Source organism: Mrakia frigida, assembly GCF_051309035.1.
Source record: "Mrakia frigida strain ATCC 22029 unplaced genomic scaffold BDY24scaffold_79, whole genome shotgun sequence".
Lineage (NCBI taxonomy): Eukaryota > Fungi > Basidiomycota > Tremellomycetes > Cystofilobasidiales > Mrakiaceae > Mrakia > Mrakia frigida.
Window position 1 is genome coordinate 899 of NW_027481202.1, and position 5,774 is coordinate 6,672.

The window sequence follows — 5,774 nt, forward strand, 5'->3', positions numbered from 1 at the left end:
CAGGCTTCCATGGACAAGTGGCTCGAGAAGGCACGACGTCGGTGGAGGGAGAGAGACGAGCCTGAGCTCAACGTACCAAGATATACCGAAGGTGGTCGGGTTCAGGAGAGACTTGGTGTGCTCCAGAGTTAAGCAAGCATGTCCTTGGGTTCAGCTCAGCTCCGACTCGAGAACTTGGAATAGAGCAAGACGGCGAGGAAGGAGGAAAGAAATCAGTGAATGAAATGAGGCGTGGAAGCGAGAAGTCGTTTCCCTCGTTCTGCTAAACTCAACCGCATGAGTCAGTGCTATAGGAGGGATAATAAGGACTCACGAGAGACGTCTGTGTGTCTGTACATATGCGACACCGAAGAACGAAGAAAAGGGAGTCAGCGAACTTGACCGATGGGAAGTCGCCCCCCTTCCCTTCCCTTCTTTCCTGAAAGCTCGCCAGACACGGCCCTCTGCGTTTCGCAGAGAAACAACCAGTACTCGCCCACGAGCCACACTCTGGATGGCTATCCACATCAAGCCGACGAGAGAAGACGGGAGCCGAAGAAGGGGGGGAAGGAGGAGAGGAAGGAGTGAAGGAGGGAAGGAAGGAACGGGAGGAAAGACTCACCAGCTCTGCTCCTCCTCCTCTTGATCTCCCGAAAAGGCTCCAGACGAAGGCATCATCTATAGACTGATCTGTTCCTTGGTCGACGAGGTCAAAGCGATGTCGATGGGAAAAGATGCCGGATGGGGGGGTGGGAGGGGAGGTGTGGTTGGAGGTGAGATGGGAAAAGAGTTTTGGGCAGGGTTTCGACCTCCTCTCTTCCTCCCCATCGACCATGTCCTCGTCACCCTACGGGCCATCTTCCCCTTTCGAAGAGTCTCAGCTTGACCAAATGGAGGTCGAGCTCTTGAGGCGACAGTCGAAGCGACATCAAAACGACGACTACCACCAGCACATGCAAGAGTGAGCTTGAAGATCGACTCGACCTCTCGTCCCCCTTCCTCCTCAAACTCAAGCTGATTCCTCTGGCTTCTTCGCTTATCAGAGAGTTTGATACCCAGATTGGAGGCATGTATTCTGGAGCTTCTGATGAGTTTGCTATCGATCGAGCAATCCTTCGCTCTCACGGTGTCGGTTCGTGCTCTCCTTCCTCCCTCTTCTGCTCTTCCTTCGCGCCCTAACTTTCGTTTTCCTCCTTTCTCGCAGTGGTTTCGCCCTCAGCTCGTATCTCATCCCCATCGAATCCGAGTGCAGTGGCGCTTACTGGTGAAACCGACTTCTTTGACCCTGCGTTCTATCTGAAACGACACTGACCTCGTTCCTCCTCCTTTCCGACGCAGGTTCAACCTCTCCCTCTGGATCCGCCTCCTCATCTTCGACTGGTACCGCTCACACTCCTTCCCCAGCACCCGAACCCAATCCAACGGTCCTTCGTCTCGTGGCGCTGGTCGAGGTTGCGAATCGGAACGAGCGTGTCGAATCGAATCAAGACGCGTCGGCCCTGTCGACAACGTACGCGGAGATGTACTCAACGCTAGCTATCGCTCAATCCGAGACGACGCATACATCGCTGGAGCTTTCGGAGGCGCGGCTGGACGCTCTTGTGTCTATGCAACAAGGAACAGAGAGAATGGTGAGTGCGTCGTGAGGTGAGGAGACTGGCAAAAGCTTTGGAGCGTTCGATCTGATACGATGTGCTTCTATATCATCTTCCCTGTAGATTCATTTCGCTCGGGAAGCTATTATGCCTGTTGAAGGCCTTCCGGTGAGCTCGTCTTCTGTATCCCTCCCTCCCTCCCTCGACCCCTGCTGATTCTTCCTTCCTTCTTTCCCCCTTCAACAACCCGGGCTCCCAGCTCCGAGAGGCAACTCCCGACGAGAGCGAGGTAGCTCAAGATCGCAGTCAGCTCGCAAGAGAAAGAGAACGGGAGGACATGCTGGGACTTGACAGGACGCGTTGATGATCAGTTCGGGTGTTCTCTCTTTCGCCCCTCTTCGCTTCGAGACGATTAAACTACTCTTCCATATCTACAACATTGTCCTCTTTGTTCCCTGCTACCATCCCGCTCGATCGTGAGAACTCCTCCTCCTCTGAGGTCTCTTCCGCTGAGCTCCCCTCCTCGCCCTCCTCGTCCTCCTCTCTCATGATCCTCTTGAACGAAGCGTAGTGACCAACCTGGGAGCAGGCAACCAGAGAAATCAGAGACTCGAAATCTTGAGAAGAAGAAGATCCAGGCACTCACAATCGGCTCCAAGCTTCCCTTCTCCGTTCCATGCCACTTTCGAAGCTGAGCAACGACGAACGCGTCCTGCTTCTCCTTCTTCAGACCTGCTCCCTTTGAAGCTCTCTTCTTCTTCCCAGTTGCATGGACTCCAGTAGCGAATGGTTGGTCAACCTCCATCAACGGCCTTCCCCAAAGGATCCAACCCTTATCGGACCTCGTCGCTTCGACTTCCTCCTCGTCTGTTTCCACCTCGTCGTCGTCTCCCTCCATCCGCTTCACCGCCGCCTTTCCGATGTCGAGAGGAGAGGGAGGAGTAGGCAAGGATGAGTGGAGATGTCGAAGGGAAACCGAGGATCGGATGGCGGAGGAGACGAGGATGAAACGTGCGAGAGGGAGGCGGTGGGAGATGATGGGGAAACGAAGGGACGTTTCCTTTCGGTTTTGTACAACGATCCCTCCCACAGGGTTGATATCGCACGAGGAGTCGATGCAGTCATGTTGCATGGCGAGGAGGCACTCAACGTTCTAGCAGAAAGATGGAAAAGAGGAGGGTTCAGCGCGTTGAACGAAGAGGGAGGAAAAGAGAGGTCAACTCACCTCGGCTGAGACTGCAACTCTCGTTCCCGTTCGCTCATAACTCGGCATCCCCCAACGCGAATCCGAGTCCTCCTTCCTCTGGTAGAGCGAAACGAGGATGAAGTTGACTGAGAGCTGGGGAGGGAGGACGGTACTGGAGGTGGTGGTAACGATCCGTTCGATTCGAGCGACGCAGGGAGACGAAGACTGATCCAAAAGGCACAGTGTCAGTCTTGTTGAACTTGAAGAGAATAGCTGAGAGCACTCACATGGCTTGTGCAGCCTGCAAGCTTTCCGAGATGTACAAAGGATCCGACCCTGCAGGTGTCTTGAGCCAGGGAGACCATCGAAACGGCGAGACGGAATCCAGCTCCGAGCGGGGAGGACGACGGCGATGGTGAGGAAGGGATTCCAGCAGCTCCAAGCTCATCCCAAGAGAGTGGAGAGTCGGAAGAGGTGGATTGGGAGTGAGTGAATCTGCCTGTAAAGAAGCAGAAGGAAACAGGGTCAGTTGAAACCTCGGAAGACGAAGACGCGACGAGATGAGACTCACCGACTTGAGCTCCGGGATCCTTCGAGATCGCATACTTCAGCCCAAACATAGGGAAGGAAGCAATCACGTTGAGAAGATCCCTCCCAGCTTGTACCCATCTACCCTTCTTAGCATCCCAATAGAATCCTCCATCGACGATGTGGCGAAGGATGGCGGACTTCTCGAACGAGACGGAGATGTCTCGAGAAGGAGCGAGCCGGTTGCTGAACTCGGAGTTCTGTCGAAAGACGGCGTTGAACTTCTCGTATCGCTCGGTAGCGTAGAGGAGGGGAGGTCCGAATCGGCGGATGCAGTCGACGAGGTGGCAGAGCATGTGCTGTGGAGGCAAGAAGAGAGAAACAAAAAGGAGCGGGTGAGCGAAGCGTTCTGGTTGGAACCGCTCGAGAGCAGACAAAGTGCTCACCCATTTCCCTCCAGAGGTGACGTTGGAAGGGTTCCATCGAGCCATCGCGAGATAAGCGAGGTCAAGAGCAGCCTGAGTCTCCTCCTGCACAAAGGCAAAAAAAAACCCGAGAAAAGAACGACGCGTCAGTTTTCGTTTCGTTGACTTCCTCCGAGACGCCTCAGACTCACGAGATAGAGTTTGAGCCCTTCCTCAGGGACTGAACTCTGATAGATGTAAGTCGATAAAACTCCCAACGCTTTCCAGGCCTCGAAGAGTCGACGAGGTACCAATCCCATCTTGACGAGAGGGAGCAAGACGACGGGCAGGATCTGGACGAGGGTTTTGAGGTCCTTTCCGATGAGAGAGCCTCCGTGCTTCATGAAGTAGTCAGCTTGGATGTTGCCTCCTCCCGTTCCGAATCCCTCCGTCTCAATGGACGCAAGAGCGCAGCGGAGGTGTTGACGAAGGACGGGGTTGTTGGTGGTGAGAGCGAGGGTGTTCCTCCAAAGGTACTTGACGGGTCCGAGAGCGAAAGAGTGGAGAACTTCGACGGGAGATTGGCCGTGGATATCGAAACCTGTGAACGAGTAAACAAAAGTGAGAGTCAGAATTGAAGGTGTTGCGACACGAGAAAGAAGAAAGAGGCAAGACGCTCGACGCTCGACTCACCTTCCATCGTCAGCCAAGGAGAATGCCACGTCCCTCTCATGACTTCCTCCAGCTTCTCCTGCATGATCTTCTCGACCTCAAGGTCCCCCACCTCTCCCTTCTCAAGCAGGCTCAGTCGAAAAGCAGCGAGAGCAAGACAGTGATCCATCGAAACGGTGTCCTTGACTCCGAATTTCGTCCTGTGAGGGTCGATGTCGGTCCAACGTCCTAGACTGGCGAAGCGGATCTGAGATGCGATGTGACTGAGGGTAGTGGAGAGGCGTCGTGGATCCGATGGCTGGAAGGAGGGAGGTTGAGGGTAAGTAAAACGGCGACGAAGCAACGAGAAAGAAAACGGGACGAACGACGAGGTACGAAGCAAAACCCTCAGCCGTCTTCTTTCCAGCTTGATCGATGTTGACGGTGCAGATTCGACAGGGACCGTTGGAGTTGAGGGACATCGACGAGGCTTCCTCTGCGAGCATGGGATTGTCGCCGAGCTTGACCACGGGAAAGGGAACGACGAGGACGTCCCGACGAAGCTTGCTGTCCCAGACCCTGAGCGGCTTCTCGAAGGTCTTTCTGATAAATCAAAGGCAGTCCGAGGTCAGAAAAGCTTCAAACGTGAGGAGAGAAGATAGCCGGGTCCAACTCACGAGAAAAGAGCAACAACACCTTCACCCATCTCCAACGGAGACGCGTCCTTCGAAGTCCCAACGAAGTGGATGTTTCCTTCGATCTCCTGAACCCATCGAGGGAGAGAAGCATTCGAGAGATAGAAAGAGAAGTGCTCATTCCATCTCTTCGTCCTGTTCCCAGACATGTCGTCGCCGAAGGGAGAGTACAGGACGAAGAAGACGGGGAGTTCTTTGGCGAGGGTTCGAAAGGGATGAGGGAAGGGAACGAGTTTCGAGCGGTCGTCTGTTTCAACCGACAAAAGCAGGTCAGTCTCAACAGTTTGAAAGACCGGAAGCACAAGCAAAATCACTCACAGATCTCAGGCGTGAACCTCAGATGCTCCACCACCTCCAAACCAGTCTCCGAAACGTCCTCCACCCTGAAAGTCTCGACCTTCCCTCGATCGACCGTCCCTCCCTCGACGTCGTTCTCCTTCGCTTTGATCCCAAACCCTTCCCCCCAAAGCTCCCCTCCCCTCTCAAACCACCTTGTCGGCCAAACTAGACGTCCACCAGGCCCGTCCAGTCGAACGGGTTCGGAGTGGTAGAGGTGACGACTCGGAGAGAGGAGGACCATGGGAGTTGACCTTTCGGAGGGGAGTTCGTGGTTGAGGAAGGATCCGTCGACGTAGTCCTTGAGTCCGGAACCTCGACGAGGGTAGAAGCTCATGTGATTTCGAACTTGAGGGTTGGCGAACTCCTGCGAGGGAGGGAGGGAGAAAAGAGACAATTT

The 5,774-nt window shown here is 54.6% G+C and overlaps 3 protein-coding genes across 3 annotated transcripts; 1 reads left to right on the forward strand and 2 right to left on the reverse strand.

Moving 5' to 3' along the window:
* Positions 1 to 812: 812 nt before the first annotated feature.
* On the forward strand, positions 813 to 1,790 carry BDY24DRAFT_419486 (uncharacterized protein; the record flags this gene model as incomplete). The annotated part of the gene is made up of 5 exons (XM_076643990.1): positions 813 to 940; positions 1,023 to 1,111; positions 1,184 to 1,243; positions 1,318 to 1,610; positions 1,698 to 1,790. The coding sequence occupies 5 exons, from the start codon at positions 813 to 815 to the stop codon at positions 1,788 to 1,790; spliced, it is 663 nt and encodes a 220-aa protein (XP_076491932.1).
* Positions 1,791 to 3,443: 1,653 nt separating this feature from the next.
* BDY24DRAFT_334412 (uncharacterized protein) lies at positions 3,444 to 3,656 on the reverse strand (the record flags this gene model as incomplete). The annotated part of the gene is made up of 1 exon (XM_076637164.1): positions 3,444 to 3,656. A coding segment is annotated over one exon (213 nt), but the record flags the coding sequence as incomplete, so codon positions are not given.
* Positions 3,657 to 3,859: 203 nt separating this feature from the next.
* Positions 3,860 to 5,199, reverse strand: BDY24DRAFT_346075 (uncharacterized protein; the record flags this gene model as incomplete). The annotated part of the gene is made up of 4 exons (XM_076637621.1): positions 3,860 to 4,293; positions 4,386 to 4,662; positions 4,730 to 4,946; positions 5,021 to 5,199. Coding segments are annotated over 4 exons (1,107 nt in total), but the record flags the coding sequence as incomplete, so codon positions are not given.
* Between the last annotated feature and the right edge of the window lie 575 nt (positions 5,200 to 5,774).